Raw genomic sequence first — 25,000 nt, forward strand, 5'->3', positions numbered from 1 at the left:
GTCCTCTTCAGTCATACGTTTCGACGAGTTCACTAGATGTCTTTTTGACCCTCCATAGATTCTAGGCAGCACTAGCTTGTCTGCTGTTGGCCTGTTTGTAGCTCCTGTTACCTGGCCGTGTACTGAGCATGCTCAGTAAGGCCTGGTGTCACCTGAGTCACAGATGTCATGTCCAGTGTAGGATAAATGAGCCTTTGACCGCAAGTCTTGTATTTTGACTTTATTTGCTTTTTAATCATTGTATTTTTATTTCATTATAAATTACAAAACCAAAATAGTGTTTTATTATTTAAAAAGTGATCAAAAGTGAGTGAAAGGCATTCTTCATTAACTAGTTATAGCATTTTTGTCTAGCCATCAAATCAATGAAATCTATTTCTTAATGGTTCATTTGGTTGAGTACATTGTTTCAGTAACATTTATCGTGTCTTCAGGTATGATAGTTAATATCATCTAAAAGAAATCAAGTACTTGGTGTGAAAATTGTAAAAACCAGTGCCATAGTATAAAAGTATTAATTTAAACCAGCACCACATGATGATAGCATATTACGAGCATGGCATTAGTGAATTATCCTTTTTTACTATTCATTATATTCTTATTATTATACTGATCATAATTTTAGATTCTGACCTGACCTCTGCCCTGAGATGGATAACATTATTTCATAGTGAGGACCATTTTCCCAGAAGCTCCAGGACACTCTATGATGTCGTGGTGAGCCTGAGGTGCCTCTTGGAGTGGATACTGAGGTCCCACAGTGGGCTTCAGCCATCCGGCCTCCATCCCTGAGAAGAGGAACGCTGCACACTCCATCTGCTCCTCCTGCAAACAGCACCACACTTAATTATCTACAATGTATATTCTTAATTACCGTATTGTAAATTTAAGCAGTTGCAAAATATTGTATTATAAAATTCTGTGACTTAAAATAAATCAAGCCTAAATAAATAATTGAAGAAAAAAGTGAGATCATTTGGAGACTTTTCACCAAGCCTGAAATTACTGTACAAAAAACCCCCCAGCCAGTACAACTTGAAGTATCCATTTTAATATGACTATATTAACTATGAGCCTAATCTGTAATTGTTGCATTCATAACTTTGTCTTTTTACATGCGTGTAAAAGATATAAAGAACAGTCAGTGTTTCATACCCGTGTTGCATAAAAAAGTGCCACTCCCATGATGCAACTCTCTTTGGTCATTGTATCCCGGGGGTCGATCTGAATGGAACCTCGAGCGCCCACCACCTGCAAAAGCAAAAACAATACTGATTACATACAATACAGTGCAATTTTGCAACAATTAAAAGATCATCATTTAACTTACTATAACTCGTCCTCCATAGGCCAACATCTTCAGATCTTTATCAAGATTCACATTTGAAAGCATCTCCACAATCACATTAACTCCTTCGCCACCAGTTGCTTCCTACACCCAACCAACAAACATAAAATTACTTGCATATGCTTATTTAACTTAAACTTAGACAAACTTCATTGCTCCACAAGAGAAAATTATTTGGACACAGTAACTCACATATTGGACATTATTTGGACACAGTAGCTCACACAATGCAATTATTATATGATATTAATAACAAAAAGAAAAAAATTAATGGAATGGACATACAGAATATAAATATATCTCAGCTATATACAAAAATCCAGGGAGGAGAAACTGCTGCACAGATGAAATAATGAAGACATCTAGTACATAAGGGTGAGGTGTTGTATAGAGTATGTGGTTCTGTGACCTGTTGCCACTCTCTCAGGCCCTCAGGTCAAACAACAAGAAGTACATAAGTGGACCGTATTTTTAAGTATACCATTATTTTGTCTGTGTACCCGTCCTCCCTGTGGTTGAAAGCCAAATGAGCCCCATTATTAAGAACCAGCTTGAGTCCCTCTGGGGTCCCTGCAGTCCCCAAAACTTTGAGTCCAAGAGCCCGGGCCAGTTGACATGCTGCGACTCCCACCTACACAGAAAGGAATCATTGGATTTATGAGACAAAAATAAAGTTAAAGTCACATTATGTAACACCACAATCTGCTTTGCCTGAAGTATTCTACAATATGGCATTAATTTGGTCCATCGTCATAGAGAAAAGACCACAAGGCCAAGTTAGAAGTCAGATCTGTGGAGAGGTGAATGCGTGCCACAGGCTAAAAAGGCAGCCATATACACATGTTTTATACGGTTGAACATTCCAGTCAAAACAATAACATCTCCACAGTGCACCTTTAAGTGCTCCTAAGATTTTGAATCAAATTAGGCACTTACACCCTGTTTTCCTTTTCTATTCTGCAAACCAAATATGGATTTTTAACTGTTCTAATAGTTATAACAACACTTTCACATAAACCCAGTGTAAATGAACACAAAATTTAAATTATACCACCTACTCACTCCTAACTTACCATATTTTTATTTATTTTGCCATTTGAAATGTAAACATTATTTCAATTCTTGCATCAGGATAAAATGTATGACTTACTCCTCCACTGGCTCCATGGATGAGCACAGTCTCCCCTGGTTTGACTCTTGCTCTGAAACAACATCACATGTGAACATTAAATAACATCAGAAGTAAGTAATATTCATTTGACGTACTTGTGAACTAGAGCTCTATATGCAGTGAAGTAGGGGATTCCAATGGCAGCTCCTTGAGTGAAATCTAAATTGTCGGGCAGTTTGTAGACACAGTCTTCAGCAGCAACAGTGAACTCAGCATAGCCTCCAGTCACTGTGAAGGTGCTGAAAACTCGATCTCCTTTCTAAAAAAAACAAAAAACAATAATCCCCACTAAAATTATTTCATAACCTGTTATAAAATCAAAATTAACTGTCAAGATATAAAGAAACAAATTAAGATATTAACCAACTAGTAATAGCCTGATTAATAAAGACAACGTTCTTGTCTCTCAAACATGTTTAAACCCTTATCAACTTATATGTGAATTTAACATGATTCTTGTCTCAAAACATCAAACTCTCATCTAACAGATCTAAACCTGAACTAGACAAGGGATAAACCAAGTCTACACCATAATCAGTTTTGGTAATAACTACTAAGTGATCAATGCTTTTAAAAAGGGTTTTGTCAAAATGTTCAGTCACCTGTAGAGGTAACGAGAATGAAAGGACATGAATGTATTCTTAAAGAGTCATAAAAACAAAACCATGCTCAAACAATGACTTTGTAATTGTATTTGTATTTGATAGAAACATAATCAATCTAATCCATCTGATAAAATGATTCGGTTATTGACTGTGGTGAAATTGTGTAAATGTGGTCCTCCTTAATGAATAACAAATAAATAAACTGCTGTGTCACTGTGACTGACCTTGATGCCAGACACTCCCTCTCCCACATCCTGCACTACCCCCGACACATCACTCCCTGGTGTGTAGGGCAGCGCAGGCTTTCTAACATATGTCCCACTCCGAATGTACGTGTCCACTGGATTCACCCCACACGCATGAACTCGAATCAAGACCTACAACACACAACATATAACACATATATTTATGAAAGATGTGAGGTGATATTGATTAACCTTGTGCAGCAAGATGGATTCTTGCACTATTTGTGAGTTCACAAACTCAAGAGAATGTAGAACTCAGTTCAGAGTGATACACATATCAATCTGGGGTGAGCCAGGTTAGATATCAATAGTACCAGTAGAAAATGTAAATATACTATGTTTAAGTTTTTGAGTTTAAAGGTGCATTGCGTAACTATAACTTAACTAATACTTTCCTCTATGAAGATGTTATTGCTTTGTCTGGAATGTTTTACAGTATGGTACTAAACCTTGGTATTAAACCTTTCTATATTCATGAAGACCAAACCAGACCAAGTTACAGGTCAGATCTATGGAGAGGGAACCTTGCTCATAAACAGAATGCCAGATATTTCTTAATTGACTAAATATAAAGCAGGAGAGTATAATGCCAATCTGTGGAACAATCCAGGCAGAGCAATGACATATCCATCCACCTCCACTGGAAAAAGTACGCAATGCACCTTTAAGAAGTTTAATTATCAACACTGAAATTGTCACCAAATGAAAAGAACAGGTTAAACTGTAATTTTGTATGGTTAGAGGTGAAATGTGTGTATATTTCTATATCTATATCTATATCTATATCTATATCTATATCTATACATCTCTCTCTCTCTATATATATAATATTGTTATATTGATATATTTTATATGTATATATTTGAGCTACATGAAGTCCCAGTAGTCCACAGTCCACGGGTAGTGCTGCTGAGAAGAAATCTAAACATTGACAGATAAGAGGGGGTCTCACCTGTTTGGGTCCAGGTTTGGGGACGTTCACATCGGAGGAGAGTTTGAGCACAGACGGACCTCCAAACTCACTCACTCGGATCGCTTTCATCAGCTTGCTGCCCGACATGTCCACACTTTTAATTTACAGACAGTTCACTCAACTCTGTACCACAGACAGTCTGCACACCACAGAACCACTGCTGCACGCCAACTTCGTCCTGCGCAGTATTTAAGTGTTTGGGTCAGGGGCGTCACCTGGTGGAGAGGAGTGTGAAGTGTTCTTGCTTTGCTGGTGTTGTCTCTTTCCAATTAGCTGTGGTTTTATTTAAAAAAAAGAAAATCCTTAATAAACATGCCTTCTTCTTGTAAGTGGTATCTCCACTCTATAAATCTGACTTCCTTTGGCCTGTTGACATCACCTTGTTTCCATAGTGATAGAAAAGTTTTGTGCCACACTGTGGGACATTGCAAGTAATGCAATGTCATCATTACGAAGAAAAGGGCCGATTCTCTATCCCAGTGCTCCCAGTGTGTGGCAGTTTATTTCCTACAATACACTTCGCATCACTGTGTCTATCTGTAAGATCTGAATCTCATACTGCTGAGTTTCAGATCACATCACAGCATTCTATAGGCCAAAAATATTTAATACAGATGGAGGGCAGCTAAAATAAATACTGTAAAAAAGCAGACTTTTGTTGTAATACAGTGAAATCTTGGCTCTAGCAAATAGTAAAAATGACCACAGGTTAAGTATTTGTGGACTTATCTTTTGGCTATTCCATGACAAAGTACAATATAATCAAATGGGAAAGCTGGCCCTTGCCCCCATCTAGGAGTATGGCATCATCACATTATAAAATCTGAAAACCACCAATAGATTCATGGCAGTCTCCTCCGGGCGCCCAAAGAGCGCGGGGCAGAGCGACACCGGTCAAAACCGATAAATACAGCGCGCGTGGACATCAATACATCAATACCTACGTCGGCTTAGTTTTTTCTTTTTCAGCAGATGTAGTGATTCAAATTTTGTTACATTTTTTCACAATTAATGGCCTAACATTATCCAATTAAATGTCATGAAGACAAATGCAGTAGGCTTCTCAGAACACCAGACACTTTGAAACAAACTTTTCTCAATCAGAGTAGTGAATAAATTAATAGTATAATATGGCAAATTTATTTTTTGCATTATTTATTTATTTATTTATAATTATTTAAATATTATTTGGCAGCATAATTATTCATCTTGGTCTAAATTTTCATGGTCGCTCAATATTTTTATATATGTTTTAACCCTCTTTTTTACCCGTCTCAAAAGCTGCGAGAGCCAAGTGTGTGGTTGTGAAATCCTCAAGTCCATTCTCTGATTCTGCTCCCACAAATTTGTAGCATTCACACAGTCTATGGTACCATTATACTTCCATGGTGTGTACCCGGGAGTACACGAGTAACACCAGAAATGTTTATACCATTTTTACTTTTTAAATGTTCTGACAACTACTTGGTACATGGACGGGTGAGAAAAGTATAAGTATAATATTTGAAAATTCTGAGTGTTCAACTTTTCCCATTGTCACCATCAGATGGCGCTATTCTATGAGTAAAACTGAATCGATTAGTGTTGTCTGGATCCAATATGGCGCTGCCCGTGCTCACGTTTGTTTCATTTACAAAGTTACCGCTGTCGGTCAAATAAACAAGAAAATGCCTCGTCTTACCTAAACAATACGAGGGTCCAAGAACAGCGGACACTTGAACCCACTAAAGACACACTTAAAACCAATCATGAGGAATGTGATATGCGCTTAATGACGGGAACATTGGTGCCGCTGTCAATGTTGAAACCAGAATACAAATGGTGTTGGGTGTGATCCCGGTGAAGCAATCAATAGAAATAAAAGAAGATGGCGTCTAGAAGCAGGATACTGGCTGTCAGATTTCTCTTCGGATTCAAAGCTCACACTGCCCGCTGTCAGAGCTCTAATCTGGGCACAACTTTGGCGCACAGGTCGGTCAAAGATGCAGAGAGAGTCCCAAGGATACCGCAGTCACGCTGGTACACATCTCAAACTGCAAGTACAGGTGAACAAACCAAGGCTTTATTCTATTTTCTAGACATAAAACACACAAACTGAGATTCTTGATGATGATGATGATACAGACCTGATACAGACTATTTTGTAGCTATAAAAAGCACCACTGGAACTAACTTTTGCTTGTCTCCATGTTCATGTTTTTGCTCTGCTTGGGATCTACCCCCATGGACACAAGCAGGTCACCATCAGGTCAAGCTAGGTCAGATAATATATTTCCATGGGTCAGATCTGTGGGTCTGCTCATAATGCTTAGTTAAATGCCATGCTGTGGAACATTCCAGGGAAAGCAATAAAAATCTCAGCTGAGACAGGCAGGAAGTTGTTCTTCATCGTGTACCTTTAATTTGGTTTAAATGAGGCTTAACTTTTAATGTAGGAAACAGGCATTCAGTTGTCTCCAGTTAAACTATAACTAAAACTATATAAAAACTATACTTAATCCATTGTGAAACTTTGTGAACATCATGAACAACAAATTAAATATGAAATGAATGAAATATGGTCCTAAGTTGAAAAAGATGTGGTCATCTGTATTTGTGAACAGATTAAAAAGTACATTAAACAACTCGGCTGTTTTTTGCAATGCCTTCAGGAGTCAACAGTCTGTCATTCAGGACACACACATGTGGAGAACTCAGATCAACTCACGTCAAAGAGAAGGTTACTCTTTGTGGCTGGGTCCAGTACAGGAGGTATATATAGATATTTACTTAATACTGTTTATAATTAATTAAACTTACTATTGTACTTGTCGCATTCATAATCACCAGACATGACCTCTTCATCATTCTGCGAGACTTTGGAGGCCTGACTCAAATCTTAATTCCGCAAGAAGAAGTACGATATTTCAATTTTTATATGGATTTTATCACACTCTTGTGCTTAATTATCAATCTGTTGTTTTTTCCAGTCAGTGCCTCATGTAAAGGAAGCTCTGAGCAATATCCCAGTGGAGTCTGTAATCAAAGTTACAGGAACTGTTCAGTCGAGACCTCCAGGACAGGAAAACAAGGTAATTTAGATTTATACTCATGGGATGGGACAGGAAAAAATTCCCACTGTACGATAACTATGACCAAATATGCCACGATATGAAAGTATAAAGTGGAGTTGTACATTGTAGAAAGCTTAAAAACAAGGGACTTCTTATTTGAAAATATGTTTGTATAAGGTTTAGTGCTCCCTGGTTATGTCCTACTTTACTAGGCTGATATTTTGGGATACACAGAACAATTTCTAGTGCAAAAAGTAGATTACAGGATTACAAGAGTTTAAATACTAGGTACGACATACATGTATTGAAATAAACTTCAGACTTTATATAAGATCTTTCATGGTAGGCATAATTACTAAGCAAACAATGATCTATTTATGATCTATTTGATGCTGTGAGAATCCAGTGCAATAAATGAGTGTCAATATTATAAAAGCTCATCCTCATGGTATTGATACCATGGAGATTCATAACAAACATTTTCTTTAATTTGTTCTTTCTTTCAGAGCATGCCCACTGGACAAATTGAAGTTTTAGCAGAGAGCATAGAGATCTTAAACATCAGCAAGACGCTCCCATTTGAAATTAAAGACTTTGTAAAGGTGCATAGGTCTGTTTGTATTGTAAATATGAGACTGTTTTTGCATATATTTACACTTTCTTTGGATCAGAAATCAGAGTCTTTGAGGATGCAATACCGCTATTTGGACTTGAGGTCTACTTGGATGCAAAGGAACCTCAGGCTGCGTTCTGAGCTGGTGATGAAGATGAGAGAATATTTGTGTAACCTGCACGGTGAGAGGACATGGACGTATTTACAAAGCAGTTTTCTGTTAGCTTTAATATGTGCGAGGGGTTGTTCAAGAACTTGTTTTATGTTTTTTTGCTTTTAGGATTTGTTGATGTGGAAACACCAACTCTGTTCAAGAGGACTCCAGGGGTAAGTTCAAATTATTTTATTCACTGCAGACTTTTTAACATTGAACGGAGTTGCCTCTCCATTGATCAGAGCTGTACCTTGACCTATTTTTGTTTCAGGGGGCCAAAGAGTTCATTGTCCCATCCAGGGAGCCGGGTAGGTTTTACTCTTTGCCTCAGAGCCCACAGCAGTTTAAACAGCTCCTGATGGTGGCTGGAGTCGACAGGTCAGTTCAGACACTTAAGTGACAACTGAGAGATGAAATATAACACAGAAGAGGTTAACCAATCCTGTTGTTTCTCTTCTAGGTATTTTCAGATTGCTCGTTGTTACAGAGATGAAGGCTCTAAACCAGACAGACAACCAGAGTTCACACAGGTTTTACTTGGTTTTACTTTTACATCATTAAATCTGAATGAGTTGTAACATGCCATGGTAAAATTTTCTCTGCACAAATACAAAAAATGTCTCTGTTGTATTGTTCATTTATTCATTTGATATTTGAACACAACTGTGGACACATGATCCATAGTTAAAGTAGAAAATAATTGTGTCTAATATACTCTTAAGTTCATTTCACAATATTCTTACCTTGAATGTGCTACAGAACGAATTATAAGTATGCATACATTGTCTATTATCTTGTGGATATAGGTGGATATAGAAATGTCGTTTGTGGACCAGTCCGGGATCATAGCTCTGGTGGAGGGGCTCTTACAACACTCCTGGCCCAAAGAGAAAGGTGCCATTGAAGTCCCATTTAAAAAGATGACTTATGAAGAAGCCATGAGGAACTATGGTGTGGACAAACCAGACACAAGGTTTGACATGAAGGTAAATATTTGTATTTTAGTTTATTAGAAAGTCCTTTGTGAGCTGTAGTTAATTTATTATGTTTATTATGTGCTGTCTCTATTTATTAGCTGATGGATGTGAGTGAAGTCTTCTCTTCTACAAATGTTGAGTTTCTACATTCAGCTTTGGTTCATTCAGGAGGGACAGTTCAAGCCATTTGTGTCCCCAGTGGAGCAGTAAGAATTAATTATGATCATGAAAAACCACTATATTTATACCAATATGGATCTACTAATTAATACAATTATGTTTTTTTGTGTTTTTTCTCAGAAACTTTTTACCAGAAAAGATTTGGAGACCTTGAAACAAAAAGCCATGACTCAGTTTAATCAGGTAAAAGAAAAAGCATTGACATAAACACATTCTCTTCATATTTAAAAAAAAATAAATAACAGTATTTGAATTTTGTTACTTTAGGAGGTGACCACTTTTCTGATCAGAGCTGATGGATCAATAAAGTCTCCACTAAAGAAGTTGCTGTCTCTTTCCACAACTGAAGATCTAATGAATAAGACCCAAGCCAAAGCTGGAGATCTGCTGCTCATCGCGGCAGGGTCCCCCCAGACTGTGGTGAGACATTAGTAAATACTTATGGCTTTCATCTTCCTGTTAATCAGTGATGTTTCAAGAAGAGGACATTTCAACATTCAAAAGACATAATTTTACCTTTTTAGCTGCCGACAACTGTGACAGCAGTGCAAATTTTCAGCATTTTGAAACCCATAGATAGCTGATATTTTAAGGACTTTTAATTTTTAGTTTTTAATTCTTAATTGCTAGGGCAACTGAAGAGAAGAAAACAAATGATGAAAACATATTATACCATTGATGTATATTTGTTAACAATTGTCTTATTTGTTGCTGTTTAAATTAGCGCCCTCTGCTGGGTAGTCTGCGTCTTCAGTGTGCAGATCTGCTTGAGTCTCATGATGTTAAACTACGGGACACCTCAGTCTTTCACTTCTTGTGGGTGGTAGACTTCCCTCTGTTTCTGCCTAAAGAGGAGCACCCGGAGGAACTGGAGGCTGCGCACCACCCCTTCACTGCTCCTCACCCTGAAGATACTGCCTTACTGTACACTGAACCACATAAAGTAGGAAACATCGGGATCTTTCCTAATTTGATATTATTTTAGCTTTAACATTTGTGGGTGATTTCCATGTATCAGGTTCGTGGGCAGCATTACGACTTGGTGCTAAATGGAAATGAGGTTGGAGGAGGCTCCATTAGAATCCACAGAGCCATTCAGCAACAACATATCCTGAAGAATATACTCAAGGTTTGTCATTTATTCTAGATATTTAAGCAAATACACTTAAGTATAAACAGTTTAAACTGCAATTTCTTATTATTTAATTACTTTAGAACTTGTTACAAATGCTTATGTTTTCCAGGAGGACTCCAGTCTTTTGACCCATTTGCTAGAAGCACTCAACTCAGGAGCGCCACCTCATGGAGGCATTGCTTTAGGCAAGTAATGCAGAGATGACAGTATCTAAACATTGTATGATATTTGTGTTATTATTCTATATGTTATTAATTGAAGTACATTTTATGGTTTAGGTCTGGACCGCCTAGTCTCCATCATGGTTGGAGCATCTAGTATTCGTGATGTGATTGCTTTCCCCAAATCCTTCAGGGGTCATGACCTCATGTGCCAAGCACCAGATTTTGTATCAGAAGAAGAGCTGGACTCGTATCACATTTCCATCAAGTGGCCACCTGAGAAAGATGTTGTCCTACAAACAGACAAATAAGACTTTATAACACTTTACATAGGCTATTTTAAAAGAACATTTACATTTACAATACATACTGTTTTACATTCAAAAGTCTTCTATAGCAATAATGCTTTATTTACTCAATTCACTGATCTACTTGTATTTTTTTTTTTACATTACCTTAATTCATTGTACATTGTAAACTACTGTAAATTACTGTATTAGCATTTATTTTGCATGATTTGGATCAATAAATTATAAAAAATAACATCTTTGTCATTCCCTACTGACAAGTAGAACTTAACTTTTGACGCAGATTTTCCTTTTTTACCCGGAAGTAAATATCGACCTTTACGTGTGCGTAAGGGGACGTAGCCGAGTGGAGTGTTGTCGAGTGTTGCTGGAAAATGACTGAACCACATTTGTGACTGTAGCTTTGCTTTTTCCTCGGGATTTAACCAGTGTCAGTTATGCGAGCAGTCAAATAAATAAATCACTGAAGATGTGAAATATCCTTGCGTATCGACAGGCTGCCCGTTTTTTGGTGTTTTAGTTGACACGAATTGGGGCTAACGCGGCTAACTGCACTGCCTCCGCGTCCAGCTGCATTTGGCGTCTGTCCCATTAAGTTCAGGTGAAAAGTGGCCGCCAGGTGAAGTGACAGTGCGGAACACTTTAGCCACGTCACCCAGCTTTATCTTGGACCGCCGCTGATCGCACCGACTGAACAGAGGCTCTTTTGTGGGACCATGGCTCCGATGGGTATACGCCTGTCGCCCCTTGGTGTGGCCGTCTTTTGCCTGCTCGGAGTCGGTGTCCTGTACCACCTGTACTCCGGGGTCATCTCCAATCGTCTGGCTGCGTTCAGGTGAGTCGTTTAAAAATACAGTCGCCTGTAGTATCTGACACGTAGGCTGTACTCTGTGTACATAGGATCTTTGACTCACCCACAGCACGTTGTTTTCTATTGTTTTATGAAGTATGTTTCAAATGTCATAAAAGTGTCGGAGTAACACAGTTTAATCTATTAGGCAGTGCTTTTTATCAGTACAGTGATAGAATAAGTGGCATATATGTCAAGTCTTTAATTGAGGAATGCAGGTCAAACTTTAAAAACCCGGAAAAACAGACACAAGGCTCAATTCAGCTTCAAGACTTATATTGAATCTTCAGCAGCATTAAGTCGAAAACCTTTAAAATAAAGAAATATGTGGAATAATGAAATTACATTTATATTTTACATTTACGTTAGTATTTTATTCCATTTGTATTTTAATTATAATATTTATTAAAATACCTTTTACATATTAACTTAATTAGGCTACAATTTTAAATAAGATATCATTTGCACAATTAATATTTTAATCTTAAATATAACTTATCTAGTCATTTAAATTTGTATAAAAATATGTGAAACACATTTTTTAAATTTTATTTTATATCAAATTTTAATTAATTCATAAATAAATATCTTTTAATTGCTAAATAATAATAAGGGGGTAAGGAGAGGAGATGGAGGTGAAGAATAGGAGCAGAGGGGTTGGGCTTGTTCGCTTGACTATATAATTGTATGAAATGGAATTATTCAAATATGGATCACTTGCACCATCATCGTCTCAGTACAAATCACTGACACATGTTTATTAAAAAGGTTGGTTCTTTTAACTAGATTTGTTTTGTTATCATTGTGCTCTCTGGGATGATTATTTTAAGTTGGAATACAGAAAAAATAAATAAATTTCTAAATTTCTTTTTTGCACAATAATAAAAATACAGACCATCCAGAAATTATGTTGATAAGCCTGTTTATAGAACAATGCCACATGTCTATTTCAGTGCTATCTGATTTGCTATTGTCATGTGTAATCTTATGTTTATATTCTGTTTTTGTTATTGCAGGCAACGGAGAAATGTTGAATTGAGAGATCTGCTGGCTCTGTCCGTAGAGGCTGCTGTTCTGGGTGGCAAAGAGGTTAGTTTCTTACCTTGGCCAGATCATAAAGATTTTAATCAGACTTAATATGTGAGTTTGTGTGGACAGGTAAAGCGGGTACGGGAGGAAAATGGTCTGCAGGAGAAGTCCAAAGGCAAGACCAAAGAAGGGGCCAATGACCCTCTAACAATGGGAGACCTCGAGTCCCACAGGAAAATGTACAATATCATAAGAAACACATTTCCTGAAGTCACAGTAAGTAAATTTTCTCTTTTAGGTTTTTAGCTGCAATAATTTAATTTCCAAATTTGAAAGTCATCAAATAAATTGGCACATTAAGTGGCAAAAATTCATCATTCAGAATTAAAATGCTATAATTATTTTAGTGCCATTTAGTCAAGCTTTCAGTACTCATTGCTCAAGAGACCCTTATTGGTCATACTTTCCATTGTAGCCTTTATTGTATCATCTAAAAATGCAACTACTCACACAGTTTCAATTGAATGTATTAACGCTTATATAAAACACAATATTTGTTTAGTTTTGTATCCCTGAAATAAACTTGTATGCTTTTTGCAGGTGAACAGTGAGGAGCATGATAATGTTGTGGAGTCCCTGTCATGGAGCCGGACTATTCCCAGTGAAATGGCTGAAAAAATAAAAGATCAGAATGAAGTCCCGGCCGAAAGTGTGACAGTGTGGATCGACCCTCTAGACGCTACACAGGAGTACACTGGTACACAGCATGTTAATACACAAATCAATGTGCTCAGTATTCAGCTGCTGACGCTGGATTCACCTGTAAGGACAGAAAGGTCATAGTGGATTCTCTCTCCATAATCTTATGCAAAGCCATGTCTTTGGAGTATGTCATTCAGCAATAAAAGTGAATACATTTTATCTGATTGGCTGCTCTAGAGTTGCGAGTATATTAGGTCAGTGTCACCAACATGTTGATAAGAAAGCAGTAACAAAATAGGCACCTGTTTTGTCTGTTTCTAATTTTCATAGAAAGTGATTGGAGTCGATGGAGCCAGAAGCACGCCCATTGCTAACTTCCTTTTGGAATGTAGCTGCCAGTGACTTAGCTTTGTCTAGTTACAGTCTGACTGTACACTGTTCTTTTTCTTTTCATTTTGTAAACTTTTCAGAGTAGACTGCAGTGTTCTGTCCCATAAGACTGATTTAAACCTGTTGTTCTTGTCTCCAGAGAGTCTCCTGAAGTATGTCACCACAATGGTGTGTGTCGCTGTTGATGGAAAACCAGTAATTGGTGTCATACACCAGCCTTTTAATGACTTTACAGGTAAATAAGTAAAAAAAAATGTATTTGTTTTAATACATTTTCTGGAAAATCATTTGGTGTAGAGCTATTGCCTAGCCCTAGTATCAGACAAACAAATGTGCTGAATTCCACCTTGGAATTGACCTATGAAAGACCAGTAGAAAAGTGTTTAAACATATTTGTTTCACAGCCTGGGCTTTGGTGGGACATGACGCAAATGTCCATGCCCGATCATCCTACAGCATTACGCCTCCAAAAGTCATCATTTCACGGTCTCACTCCGGACATGTGAACAGTTTCGTCCATGAAGCCTTTGGGAACAGCACCACAGTCGTACAAGCTGGTGGGGCAGGTAATGATACAAATAGTTATTTTTATTTATTTTTGTATTTTTTTCTCTTCCAAATGGTATGTTTGCGTGCATTGTTTGATGTTGTGAATTTCTCAGGATATAAGGTGCTCTCTCTGTTGGACCTCCATGCTGGAGACTCTATGGACCAGGCTGATCTTTATATTCACATCACATTCATAAAGAAGTGGGACATCTGTGCAGGGGATGCACTGCTCAGAGCCCTGGGTAAGGTTTTTTACATTCACGTGATGATCAGTAGTCCAAATTTAACACATTTCAACAAGTTGATTAAACACATATTATTCTGGTTGCAAATAAAAAATACTTTGTGGTCATAGTTAACTGAGTAGCCACACAAGCACTTAGATTTGATCACAAATTAAGATAATGACTAGACAATACATAGCAACATACATTGATATCTGTAGTAAAGAAATACTTTAACATAAAGTAACATAATTATTTATTATCCAGAGAAGTACCATTATTCAGTTCTGACTACCTGTAAAATCCAAGCTTACATGTTCACTGTTGTTGCAGGAGGTCACATGACTACTCTGAAAGGGGAAGAGATCGACTATAGAGACACTCCTCTGAACAAGGGAGGGCTGGTGGCCAGTGTGGGAGTGGACCACAAGGCAGTGCTGGAGAAACTACCGGCCTGGGACCCAGAGAAGCACTGACACATGCACTGAGCTACTGAAGAAATCTGAAGCAAAATAATTAAACAATGTGTGGGTCTAAATGGACAAAACTTTGAAGGCAAGACCCACTGGTACAATGGTACAGTTTTCCCTCATTCAAAAACAATGATGAAAACATTTGCAAGAGAGCAGCAAATCTTCCATTACACTTCATCAAAAAAGAAGAGGCATTTGAGGAGCACAAAATGGACCTTATTATGGATTATGGATTTTCTGGAGATGTTTTCTCAATATTTCATTTTGACAGGTACAGAACTTTGTATGAAGTATTTAAAACGGTTGTTACAGATGCACTTCTGGCATTCATTACACTGTAGTCACTTCAGCTGATGGCAGATAGAAACAGCTATACTAAAAGACACACTATTGGACTGTGTGACTGTCCTTAAGCACAGTAAGTGGCAAAAAACAACAACATACTTCTTGAGTCTTCATGTCCTTGTGAATAAAATAAAAAATGTTTACATGTATTTTATAATCCTTAATGGTGATATCAAGGTAGTGAAATACAGCCCTGAATATTTAAAAAAGAAACTCTTGTTGGGTAGTTTTAGCATGTTGATTTTATAATTACTTGACAGCTATCTGTTAAGATAAAGTTATGTCTCAAGAACAAATGGGACTTACTAGAGTGTCATATGCTGTATTATGCCAAGCAGTAATATGTTTTGAAGAAGCCATTTTGTTAAAGGACCTACAAGCGTTCATCTTTAAGAACACAAAATTTAAGTTAATCATTTGTTTATTAAAATGTCTTCATCTACTCTAGTTCATTCTCTCACTATTGAAAAGGTTTAAAAAGTTCTGAATAACAATAACAAAGGAGCCCTATAAAATAAGCTATGTTTTTTTTTCTGCTGTGAAAAAAAACACCAGCAACTGAATAAAAAGATCTGCACAAATTTTAGAAAGATAAATAAGAAGATGTTTGTAAAAAGAAGGAAATTGAGGCTAATGTTTTTTGGTCTGTGGATGCAAGCATATAATGGTATATAACATTTAACCTTGTTCTAACTGGAAAACATTACAAACATACAAAAACAAGTAACAGCTGCTCACGTGAGTTGAGTACATGGGTGAAACTGTCTTAACAGAAACCGAGTAAACTATGGACACTGGGCAGGATGCATTTGAGATGAATGCCAATGAGTTGTAAGTTTACATAGTGAATCATCACAATTTAGGTAACATGCAGAAAAACAATGCCTTGGGGAGTCTGACAGTTTTTGTACAAAATGTTGAACCTTTTAATTATTTTGGAAAGTTGTGTTAAACACACTTGACTGTTTTGTCAATGGTCATATGTAAGTTTGATGTTATTTATCACCATTGGCAACAAGAAGATGTTTTCAGTGAGGATGGTCCAGTGGACTTTTGCGGTTGGTTTGAATTACTGCCTGATCCTTGTACAACTGCTGTCTCTCACTCTGCCTCTGCTGTGAATTTATAATAAAATGTCTTTGTGCATGCGAATATGGCCTATGTTTATTTTAGCTCATTAAGTTTGAGCCTACTCCTTTAAGTACATATAGTAATGGCTGCCAGTGAATATACAACTACTTGATTGATTATTATGGACTTGTAGACAAACAAGGTTTGAAAATTACTTTCGGTAACCATCAGTTATAAATGTAACTACAGTTTTCTGAAACTCATTCTTCAAAATTTGTCACACGAGCAAAAATAATAGTTTAAAGTGTGTTTATTATATGAATTTGTTTCAGTAATTATACACATTGGCAGTTTACCATTTATTTTTGACATTTGCTTTAACTTAAAAACAAAACAAAACAAAAAAAGCCTTAAAACACTGGACACCCCTTTCGTCTGTCAGGTGCTGAAAACATAAGGCAATAAAAGTGACTTAACCCTGGCCTATGTGCTACATTTTGGTTTCTGGCTGTTCATACCGTAAGTTTAGCTTGTTGAAGATGTGCTGAAGAGAGTCGTCCAAGCTTCTCCTCTGGTCTGTGAAGTCCGATACCTGAGGGTCTGTAACAGTCTGGAGCCACTCTGTCTTAGCAGCCAACACATGCGACGAGAGGTTCTGGTCAGAGAAGAAGAATCAACCAATGCTTGCAATTAGAACAATTAACCAAGTCAGTTAGAAACAATGTGATTTATCATAATCCCTCACATAGTCCCTAAATTTGTTTTTTCAATCATTAAACACCATCTAGAATTTAAATTAAATATATGGAGCTACATCATATTGGATTTATTAAGTTCATATTATACTTTATTTATTTATTACTAGATCTATTTCTGAATAACTTAATGATGCAGTATGTAACTTTTCTCAGTGGATATGTTTTTGTTGTTTGTTTTTGTCTGGAATGTTCCAAAGTAAGGCTTTAAACTGATTTATCTTGTTGTTTCTTATAGACCTAAGAAAGAAAAAAAACAGGTGTACCCGTTCATCCTTTGTGAGGCTGGCTGCAGATTCAGAAATGACACCTTTAATATGAGCCAAGTATGAAGCAAAGTCCTGTTTTGCCTCTGTATAAAGAAAAATAGTTTATTTAGTAGCATTTATTATTATTAGTGGTAATAAAATGTTATTTTTTTTGAATAATGGACAGTAAAGCACACAAATACCACCCAGTATGAGGCATTTTTCACAATCGATTCTTGAGTATTTCCTTGCCAGATCAACGGGACACTCTCCTCTGAAGTTCTGGACTTTGGGGTCTGCTCCCAACTTTAGCAAAGTCTGCACTGTGTCCACATGACCCCAGCAGGATGCAAGATGGAGAGCTGTGTACCCTAGAAAAACACCCAAAATATGTTTCACAGTAGCTTGGTTAAAATTAGTATTGAGCGAACATCATCATCTCTATTCTCTATTACAGTGATCATAATGGTATAAACTGTAGGGCAAAATGAAAGTCTAAAATATTAAAGATTAAAAATAATGTAAAGAATGAACCTTATCACCCTTGTCACTGAAAAATGAACAAATATGCTATAAAACTAAATATAAATATTGTAGACCTATAGTAGAAGCATTAGAGCAGCCATAATTAGATTGCCAATACTTGCAGAGACATCCGCATTCCTTCTTAAACTCTATGTCCCATGCTATAATAATTTATCTCTTAAGTTAAGTTACCTTTTAGTTCATTTACCTCTTTCTGTTTGCTGGTTGACTTGAGCTCCGTAAGTCGTCAGCTCTGTCACGGCGGCTGTGCGTCCCAACAAGCCGCCCACGATCAAAGCACTTCGGCCAACCTCATCACTTCCAGACAACAGGTTTTCTATCTGTTCTGGTTCGACGTCTTGTAAACGCCGCCGTAAAGATTCCGTATCTCCACGAAACACAGAAGCGAATAAATCCTCCTGCTCTGGAGTCATTTTCACTTTCCCTGTTCACCGCATAGACTGTATAAAAATATATATACCATAGACTGTATAAAAGAGACTTCCGGTGTTTATTGTTGCTATGGTTACTGTGTGACCACGTGCAACATTTCAATCTATCTGTTTCTCCAACTCAGAAATTTCCTGCAAATTTTAACCCTGGATTTTGGGATTTAAAAAAAAAAAAAAGTATTGGCGGCTGGTCCAGAGAGTGAGGCTAATCCGATACTTGCTTCAGTTGTGGCGTTGGAATTGTGATGTTAATTATAAAAGTACACAAGTAAATAATAAAATAAAATAAACAGACAATTAGAAAGTTAAAAGAGTTAAAAGATGTATTAAAGGCGGATGGTGTCGCTGCTCACACACTGCTTGAACAGCAGATGGCAGTAAGCTGTCTAACATGCAATGGCATAGCATAAGCAGAAGAAGCTGCGAAACGGAAGTGGATTTTGTTACCGTCCAGACCACCTTTAGAAACCCAAATTTGGATTGTCTCATTGTGAGATTTATAAGATATACGGCACAACTTAACAACATGATGTTCAACAGACAAACGAGTCTATGGATGGGAGATGTAAGTTTTATTATTGTGTATTTCTAATGGTTAATTCTCACCCCATTACCAGGAGCTAATTGCTTGCTAACTTCTTTCTACTGTAACACGAGACAGTGTTTAATTACATACATGTATAACATATTTGATTTAAATTCCTCTTGTGGATGTTTTGTTTAGCTGGACCCATACATGGACGAAGACTTCATCAAGCAGGCGTTCAGTGCTATGGGCGAGTCACCTCTGGGAGTTAAGATCATCACTCACAGAATAACAGGGTATGTTTTCTCACTTCGTATATTTACATTTCGATAATAATCGAAATAATCGAATAATTAGACCTGATTATTACTCTGTGTTTACATGCGCAAGGCAATCTAATAATTATGTGTCAGTTAATACATTTTACTCTTTAACATTTGGTCTTTACTTTTGTCTTTGTTTGCATAATTTTCCTTGTCACAATCACAAGTGTGTGAACAATCAGAAAGAAATCATATTGCTTTAATAAGAACTGTTAACATGATGTTTCAATAATTTGATCAAAAATTAGATAATGGTCAGATTCTTTAGTGTGCATGAAGACACAGCCAGTGTCATCATCGATATTGTGAAGGTATTTTTGTTCATGTATATGGCTTGTTTTTTAACAGTGGATCTGCAGGATACTGCTTTGTGGAGCTTGCGGACGAAGAGAGTGTTGAGCGTTGTGTTCAGCGTCTCAATGGAAAACTTGTTCCTGGATCCAACCCGGTTAGTTTTATTTACGCATTACTAAATACTTAGTAATACTCTCAAAAATACATATACATAATTATTGTTGGTTCAAATATAACTATAATCTGACCTTCTTTTCCCACAATATCCCCAAACTAATTTAACCTGCCTGCGGATAATGGAGCTCATCTACCCTGGCGATCATTCTTGCCATTATTAAAATGTATTATTATGCTTTGAACAAGTGTACAAAATAAGTAACAGGAAATGCTATGTCAATGATGTTGAAATAAGGGTTTGTTTTGAGTGTGCAATAGTAAGCTGTAGTTGGCTGTTGTGTTTGAAATGCTCTGAGCTGGCCAGTCTGCTGAGCTCCCCTGTCCACCAGCCTGACCTGCCGCTGACAGTATCAAAGAGACTGCCTGTACATGAATGTACTTTGTTTGAAGCTGGTGAATAGAGTCTCTGATAGGAACTAACTGAGGAATGGGCTAAAGGCTGGTCTGGGTGGTAGAGGTATGTAAATCTAAATAAAAACAACTATAATGACTCCATTCTTTATTCCAGCAATATCAGTGCCATACTACATGCCTTGAGGTCTGGAGAGATTGCTTAGTTTTTGTTTTTTTCCTCTTCACATGCAGCCCCGCAAGTTCAAACTAAACTATGCCACCTATGGGAAAAGACCAGAGCCAGGGTAAGTCATGTGCTGTCTGGTTAACTCTGTCACTTCTTTAGCGATATATAATAAAAAATATCTGGTTAATTGCTCAGGCCGGAGTTCTCAGTGTTTGTTGGTGACCTGGCCTCTGAGGTGGACGACTACCAGCTGCACCAAGCTTTTAAGAAGTTCCCCTCCTGCAAAGGAGCCAAAGTAGTCACTGACCAGTACGGCTACTCCAGGTAAGTCAGACTTTTGAGGAAAAAATTGAATTATTAATATAATTTGATTCAGTTAAAATTAATTATTTGCTGTGTGATATTTGAATAGCCTCTGGACGTTGAACATCAATACATCTACATCTATTTTCGGAAAAGGCTGAAAACGGTTTTCTTGCCATTTTATGCTAAAACTATTGTTTTCCCCATTTAGGCTAAGCAAGAGCAACTCACAAATCAAGTGATGCTACCACATGTTAAAAGTAAAACAACAAGTTTCAGTTCTACCATAATAATACTCATATAAAATTTTCTTATATGTGGCTTTTTACTGTAAGTATAGTGTGTGTGTTTTCGAGGTTAGGAGCTGTAACTCTAGTTTGACTTACAGAGGCTATGGGTTTGTCAAGTTTGGAGACGAGAATGAACAGAAGAAAGCCATTGAGGAATGTCAAGGTACAATGCTAGCCGGCAAGCCACTCAGACTGAGCATCGCTGTCGCAAAGAGGTACGATTTGTAGACTCAAAGTCTGTGTATTTCAGAAAGTAATGGGTCTTTTATTACTTGTTATTTATGTTTGTTTTTTACAGTCAAAAGGTGGGCACTTATCAAGCTCAGAATACGTATACCAACTACAGTCAGACCCAAACCCCTTACTATGGCAGCACAGGTGGGACCGGAGGGTACTACCCACAGTGGGGCAGTTATGATCAGTACAGTGGCTATGGCAGTGGCTACAACAGTGGCTACAATACTGGCTATGGCACTGGGTACAGTTACAACTACAGTCCATACGGATATCCCCCTCCTGGGCACATGATGCCACCACCTCCCATGGGCGGCTCATCCGCACCCACAGACGCAACAGCTGCCACAGATGTAAGGACTTTAATTTTTCAAAGCTATTTGTAGAAATACAAATACTATAGCAATAATATAATTTTTCTTGTCTTTGTACCTTCTCAGCAAAGTCAAGAGGCAACCAATCCAGCAGTGGTTGAGAGCACAGAAGGTACATTTAAAATATGTATAATATGCTAGTTTTGCACATTTTTTGTGTCAACTCTGAGTGAAATTTATTTGTAAAAATGAAAAAAAAAAAAAAAGATTTTTTGAAAATGATTGGAACATACATGTGTTACTTGTAGTAGGTGTAATGCAGTATTGTGTTGACTGTATTCATTTTTTTTTTTTAGATCCTCTTGCTGTCTGTAGTGTGGACCAGTGCAACAAAGACTTTATGCAGCGCAGTGAAGAACTCTATGAGGCTTTAATGAACTGTCATTGGGAACCACTGGACTCTATGGACTCATCCTTTCCTTCCTCCTGATTGCAGCCATATACATTATTTTATTACGATTTTTACTTCCTTCCTCTTTGAAGTTACATGGAAAATGTCAGAAAACCTCTTCAGTCATCAGTACCAATCGTGATGCATATTGTCTCTGTTTACCAAGTGAATCAAATTTCAAAGTATGTGGTCAATGGAATCTTACACAGCCTTTTACCCAGTTCATGTGTAATTATATCATTTTTATAGTTTTAATAGATGGATGGGTAGAAAACTGAACTTCCCTGCTAAGTAATGGTTACTTAGTAGTTAAGAATTATCATGAGATATGAAAAAATCTCATTCCAGTTAATTATAATCAGGACATTAAGAAATGTATTGCCTCACTTATGAAACTGTTGAACAAGCAAAATGTTTTATTGTAAAATTATGTAAATATTTTCTGAAATATTGTCTGAAAATGTTTTACCAATAAAAAAAAAAAAATCTAATCTAAGTGTTTTTTTTATGTAAAGCTTTATGAGGCACAGTGATCTGAATATATACAGTATAAATGAACACTGAATATGCTGGAAATATTTCACAAAAATTCAAAAAAAAAAAGTGCAAATATAAAATGAACTGAACAAATTTGGGGAATAAGTTTTGAAATATTTAGTTTTATGTATTTTTCATTGTTCTGAGTCAAAAGTTACAAACCAGACAGAAAAACACAGATGCTTAACTGCATTTAATTTAGACCATATTTGTTCATATATGTTGACTTGGTAAAACCACCCTGAGACAGTGTTACAACTCATTCAAATCAATCACTGAGTATGTTCTTTCTTCTCTTCTCCATTCAAGCAGCTCTTAGTGTTGAGTAGTCCCAGGCCTGGCCTTCCTGGACAGTACCAGCTTGGACCCATCCGGTACCAGCCCTGATACAGGACTCTCCAACTCAAACAGCCCAGTGCACCTCCCAAAAGCTGAGTAGGGAACTGGGGAAAATAAGCTAACAGGCAGAGCAATAAAAAGATCCAGAGGTTTAGAAGGACGACACAGAATAAGAAGAGGATCCTGAGCGGTGCATCAGAGACTCCTCCCAGGCTCAAATAGGGGCCAAACACAGCTGTTTCTTCTGCCAGGAGCAAACAGCACAGACAGAGGAGGAAGACATCCTCTGATACTTCATAGCCCCTCCACAACATCCCACCTTTAAGACACTCGGCCTTACTCGCTCCTTCGCGCAGCACCAGCAGAGGCTGACCGCTGGACACGTCTGAGGTCCCCGCTAACGGCTCATAGCAGCTGCCAGTGGCATTTTCCAACAGGTCCAGGAGTTTACAGAACCCAAGCCACAACCCTCCTGCCAGCAGGAGGCGGGACAGGTGCCGGAGAGACAGAGAAAAAGAGCGGCGAATGGAGAAGGAGAGGACAAACACAAAGGAGCCCACAAAAATGGAGGTCCAACCCCACCCGGAGCGTAGGAAAATCCTGGAGCACAAACAAGCAATGAAGAGTTAGAAGAAATCTTAACACTCAAAGAGGTGACTAAATAATTTGAAATAATTGCAACTTTATATATCTTAAATTAACAGATGTAATTGTCTTACTAACAATTGTGTATATACCTGGCCACCCAGGTGGATGAACATGCTTTTCACAAATGTGAAAGTGAAACTGTGAGAGGAGGAACAGCCATCACCTGTACAGGAAGTGGGTCCGTTTGGCAAAGATGCTATGCTGGGACACCCAAAAACTAAGTCCAGGCCCAAACATCAGCAGCACTGACAGCAGCAGGTGGAAGTGCTGCCGAAAAACTGTGTTTCCAAGAAAACGGGCTGCCAGGTCCGTCAGGACCACCAGCATTGTGTTGAGGAACATCTCAATTCAAGGGTCTCTGCTCTGTGTGGAGGTTTCTCCTCAGATTTAAAGCATACACAATCTGACAATGCAACAGTCCACAGAAGGCTCTGAAAACACTAGTTCCTGTGGATTATTGAGTCTGGTGAAAAAATGGTACTAACCAGGGTGTAAGGCAGTTTAGTTAGATCACCAATATCACAGACATATTTGCATCCACTTGCAAAATAATTTACATCCAAGGAAGAAGATTAATAAAAATAGCTTAAGATCCCCTGGTGGAAGTCGACTTGGTGCTGTTGCAGAGACATTAAGGACTGCACTGTACAACACAAATGAAGTGACAGCTGGCCTCAGCATTCCTGACACGGCAAATGTGCACACTCTGTGAAATCCATCTGACAGCGTCTTCAGTCCAGAACTCTGTCATTAAATCCAGTATATTCTTCATTAGAGGCAAGACCACACTCAAACCAGTATGGCCCTTAGCAGCACATTTCACTTGTCAGAATCTAAACATTTTTTGCAACAAGCACAATCCAGTAAGCGCTGAGTCCAGTCCTGAGAGAGGCGTCTTGAGACTTCTCTATGTTTGACACCTCCACCGATAGAAACATATATAACTACAGAGCCGGCTCCTGCCTAGTTGTGCCGGTTCAGACTCTAGGTGTCAGATTGCTCCTCCGGAATAGACTGAAGGGTAAGGAAAGGTACCACTCATGGCATTCCTTGCTGTTAATATGACTCTGATTGTTGGTGCTGCACACTTTATGGGGAGCAGAGAATTAAATGATCAAACACAATCAGCCCCCAAATATTCAACAATGATGAGAAATGTGCTCCAGTGTATCATGCAGTATTATGTGTTTGAATGTGTTGGTGTGTATTAATAGCAGTAACCTTTGTGCTGGATCTAGACTGAGACACAGCTGCTGCAGGAGTCTGTTTATGTCACTCAGCAGATGCCGATGAGCTCAGACAACAGTAAAGAAAACCCACCCGCGTCCAGACTTTTATGACATCTTTTCTGTTACAGGCGCAGTTCAAATAAAAAATATAAGTTGAAGTATGTCTAATTGTTGAGCATCTCCTCACTCAAAAAGTTTTACAGAAGTTATAAAGAAACTTTCAAAATGTACTATTCTATAGAGTCACGTGCTAAGCTTGGGTAGGAGAAATTACTTAAG

At 37.7% G+C, this 25,000-nt stretch overlaps 6 protein-coding genes across 6 annotated transcripts; 3 read left to right on the forward strand and 3 right to left on the reverse strand.

The window, feature by feature from the left end:
• Positions 1 to 205: 205 nt before the first annotated feature.
• On the reverse strand, positions 206 to 4,647 carry cryz (crystallin, zeta (quinone reductase)). Its single transcript, XM_020936098.2, has 8 exons — positions 4,322 to 4,647; positions 3,349 to 3,501; positions 2,615 to 2,778; positions 2,499 to 2,550; positions 1,830 to 1,979; positions 1,331 to 1,432; positions 1,156 to 1,251; positions 206 to 825 (listed from the first exon to the last, which is right to left on the reverse strand). Exons 1-8 carry the CDS (start codon positions 4,427 to 4,429, stop codon positions 661 to 663), a joined length of 990 nt encoding a protein of 329 aa, XP_020791757.1. The 5' UTR covers positions 4,430 to 4,647; the 3' UTR covers positions 206 to 660.
• A 1,167-nt stretch (positions 4,648 to 5,814) lies between these two features.
• dars2 (aspartyl-tRNA synthetase 2, mitochondrial) lies at positions 5,815 to 11,121 on the forward strand. The gene is made up of 17 exons (XM_020936075.2): positions 5,815 to 6,387; positions 6,994 to 7,093; positions 7,172 to 7,238; positions 7,312 to 7,413; positions 7,902 to 7,997; positions 8,067 to 8,190; positions 8,289 to 8,335; positions 8,434 to 8,540; positions 8,623 to 8,692; positions 8,969 to 9,148; positions 9,238 to 9,345; positions 9,440 to 9,502; positions 9,587 to 9,739; positions 10,044 to 10,262; positions 10,338 to 10,448; positions 10,564 to 10,639; positions 10,733 to 11,121. Exons 1-17 carry the CDS (start codon positions 6,210 to 6,212, stop codon positions 10,924 to 10,926), a joined length of 1,995 nt encoding a protein of 664 aa, XP_020791734.2. The 5' UTR covers positions 5,815 to 6,209; the 3' UTR covers positions 10,927 to 11,121.
• Positions 11,122 to 11,246: 125 nt separating this feature from the next.
• Positions 11,247 to 16,637, forward strand: bpnt2 (3'(2'), 5'-bisphosphate nucleotidase 2). The gene is made up of 8 exons (XM_020936056.2): positions 11,247 to 11,758; positions 12,790 to 12,862; positions 12,932 to 13,078; positions 13,403 to 13,559; positions 14,034 to 14,129; positions 14,299 to 14,460; positions 14,557 to 14,685; positions 15,001 to 16,637. Exons 1-8 carry the CDS (start codon positions 11,640 to 11,642, stop codon positions 15,141 to 15,143), a joined length of 1,026 nt encoding a protein of 341 aa, XP_020791715.1. The 5' UTR covers positions 11,247 to 11,639; the 3' UTR covers positions 15,144 to 16,637.
• Positions 16,638 to 16,974: 337 nt separating this feature from the next.
• Positions 16,975 to 18,518, reverse strand: ankrd45 (ankyrin repeat domain 45). Its single transcript, XM_055161083.1, has 5 exons — positions 18,293 to 18,518; positions 17,763 to 17,930; positions 17,578 to 17,663; positions 17,075 to 17,211; positions 16,975 to 17,001 (listed from the first exon to the last, which is right to left on the reverse strand). The coding sequence occupies exons 1-5, from the start codon at positions 18,516 to 18,518 to the stop codon at positions 16,995 to 16,997; spliced, it is 624 nt and encodes a 207-aa protein (XP_055017058.1). The 3' UTR covers positions 16,975 to 16,994.
• A 416-nt stretch (positions 18,519 to 18,934) lies between these two features.
• trnau1apb (tRNA selenocysteine 1 associated protein 1b) lies at positions 18,935 to 22,459 on the forward strand. The gene is made up of 9 exons (XM_055161084.1): positions 18,935 to 19,101; positions 19,261 to 19,358; positions 19,734 to 19,833; positions 20,442 to 20,494; positions 20,572 to 20,700; positions 21,068 to 21,184; positions 21,268 to 21,556; positions 21,644 to 21,689; positions 21,874 to 22,459. The coding sequence occupies exons 1-9, from the start codon at positions 19,063 to 19,065 to the stop codon at positions 22,005 to 22,007; spliced, it is 1,005 nt and encodes a 334-aa protein (XP_055017059.1). The 5' UTR covers positions 18,935 to 19,062; the 3' UTR covers positions 22,008 to 22,459.
• Positions 22,460 to 22,777: 318 nt separating this feature from the next.
• fitm1l (fat storage inducing transmembrane protein 1, like) lies at positions 22,778 to 23,899 on the reverse strand. Its single transcript, XM_020935999.2, has 2 exons — positions 23,656 to 23,899; positions 22,778 to 23,444 (listed from the first exon to the last, which is right to left on the reverse strand). Exons 1-2 carry the CDS (start codon positions 23,832 to 23,834, stop codon positions 22,778 to 22,780), a joined length of 846 nt encoding a protein of 281 aa, XP_020791658.1. The 5' UTR covers positions 23,835 to 23,899.
• Positions 23,900 to 25,000: the final 1,101 nt, after the last annotated feature.

Source organism: Boleophthalmus pectinirostris, unplaced genomic scaffold (genome assembly GCF_026225935.1).
Source record: "Boleophthalmus pectinirostris isolate CB_2022bp ecotype Guang Dong unplaced genomic scaffold, ASM2622593v1 HiC_scaffold_324, whole genome shotgun sequence".
NCBI classification, from domain to species: domain Eukaryota; kingdom Metazoa; phylum Chordata; class Actinopteri; order Gobiiformes; family Gobiidae; genus Boleophthalmus; species Boleophthalmus pectinirostris.

Coding starts and splice junctions, on each gene's coding strand:
- fitm1l (XM_020935999.2), bottom strand. CDS start 23,834: ATGTTCCTCAACACAATGCTGGTGGTCCTGACGGACCTGGCAGCCCGT. Junction 23,445..23,655: donor CGGACCCACTTCCTGTACAG/GTGATGGCTGTT, acceptor TTTGTGCTCCAG/GATTTTCCTACGCTCCGGGT.
- trnau1apb (XM_055161084.1), top strand. CDS start 19,063: ATGATGTTCAACAGACAAACGAGTCTATGGATGGGAGAT. Junction 19,359..19,733: donor ATCACTCACAGAATAACAGG/GTATGTTTTCTC, acceptor GTTTTTTAACAG/TGGATCTGCAGGATACTGCT. Junction 19,834..20,441: donor TTGTTCCTGGATCCAACCCG/GTTAGTTTTATT, acceptor CTTCACATGCAG/CCCCGCAAGTTCAAACTAAA.
- bpnt2 (XM_020936056.2), top strand. CDS start 11,640: ATGGCTCCGATGGGTATACGCCTGTCGCCCCTTGGTGTGGCCGTCTTT. Junction 14,130..14,298: donor GCCTTTTAATGACTTTACAG/GTAAATAAGTAA, acceptor TTTGTTTCACAG/CCTGGGCTTTGGTGGGACAT. Junction 14,686..15,000: donor TGCACTGCTCAGAGCCCTGG/GTAAGGTTTTTT, acceptor CTGTTGTTGCAG/GAGGTCACATGACTACTCTG.
- dars2 (XM_020936075.2), top strand. CDS start 6,210: ATGGCGTCTAGAAGCAGGATACTGGCTGTCAGATTTCTCTTCGGATTC. Junction 7,414..7,901: donor CTCCAGGACAGGAAAACAAG/GTAATTTAGATT, acceptor TCTTTCTTTCAG/AGCATGCCCACTGGACAAAT. Junction 9,740..10,043: donor CAGGGTCCCCCCAGACTGTG/GTGAGACATTAG, acceptor TGTTTAAATTAG/CGCCCTCTGCTGGGTAGTCT.
- ankrd45 (XM_055161083.1), bottom strand. CDS start 18,518: ATGACTCCAGAGCAGGAGGATTTATTCGCTTCTGTGTTTCGTGGAGAT. Junction 17,931..18,292: donor CAACCAGCAAACAGAAAGAG/GTAAATGAACTA, acceptor GTGTTTTTCTAG/GGTACACAGCTCTCCATCTT. Junction 17,212..17,577: donor GCCTCACAAAGGATGAACGG/GTACACCTGTTT, acceptor TTCTCTGACCAG/AACCTCTCGTCGCATGTGTT.
- cryz (XM_020936098.2), bottom strand. CDS start 4,429: ATGTCGGGCAGCAAGCTGATGAAAGCGATCCGAGTGAGTGAGTTTGGA. Junction 1,252..1,330: donor CCTATGGAGGACGAGTTATA/GTAAGTTAAATG, acceptor TTGCTTTTGCAG/GTGGTGGGCGCTCGAGGTTC. Junction 826..1,155: donor CACTTTTTTATGCAACACGG/GTATGAAACACT, acceptor TGCTGTTTGCAG/GAGGAGCAGATGGAGTGTGC.